We start from the raw sequence: 466 nt of genomic DNA on the forward strand, positions 1-466 counted from the left end.
GGATATTCTGGGATGGATTCTCTCGGCTCCTCCCACATTTAACCTCTTGTCGTCTCTCGGGATTCACGGTCGGGATCCCGTCGTCTCTCAGCTCGGCTCCGGTGTCAGCAGAAGGGGGGAGCCGTCAGAGTCTGGGGGGCCCCTGTGGGACTGTTGGGGGGGCTTTCGGTTGCTGGTGGTCCGGATGATCCGCAAGGTAAGTCAATCAGATGGAATGATAATGTAATATATACAATGGCAACCAATTGTCTCATTATTGATCGGCTTTCCCTATCGATCGATCATCTATAACCCGGATCCATATATCCTCCGATCAATCGTTATATTGATGGAATATTAACCCTCCAAAGTCCACAAATCACGCCGGAGAGCGTCGCGCGCAGTCCCGGCCATAAAGGGCCCAACCACACCGGCAGCCGTGTTACATGGACATTTTTATTTTTTGTGACTTTTGGATGTCTTCTAG

General features: G+C 51.1%; 1 protein-coding gene across 1 annotated transcript in view; it reads left to right on the forward strand.

Moving 5' to 3' along the window:
- Nucleotides 1-184: 184 nt before the first annotated feature.
- Nucleotides 185-466, forward strand: part of LOC108802708 (vitamin D3 hydroxylase-associated protein-like) — a 22,724-nt gene continuing 22,442 nt past the window's right edge. Inside the window, exon 1 of the mRNA XM_018574567.1 lies at nt 185-196. Coding sequence (XP_018430069.1) covers nt 185-196 — 12 coding nt within the window. The remainder of the gene's footprint in view (nt 197-466) is intronic.

This window comes from Nanorana parkeri, unplaced genomic scaffold (assembly GCF_000935625.1).
Source record: "Nanorana parkeri isolate BGI_ZX_2015 unplaced genomic scaffold, ASM93562v1 scaffold3049, whole genome shotgun sequence".
NCBI lineage: Eukaryota > Metazoa > Chordata > Amphibia > Anura > Dicroglossidae > Nanorana > Nanorana parkeri.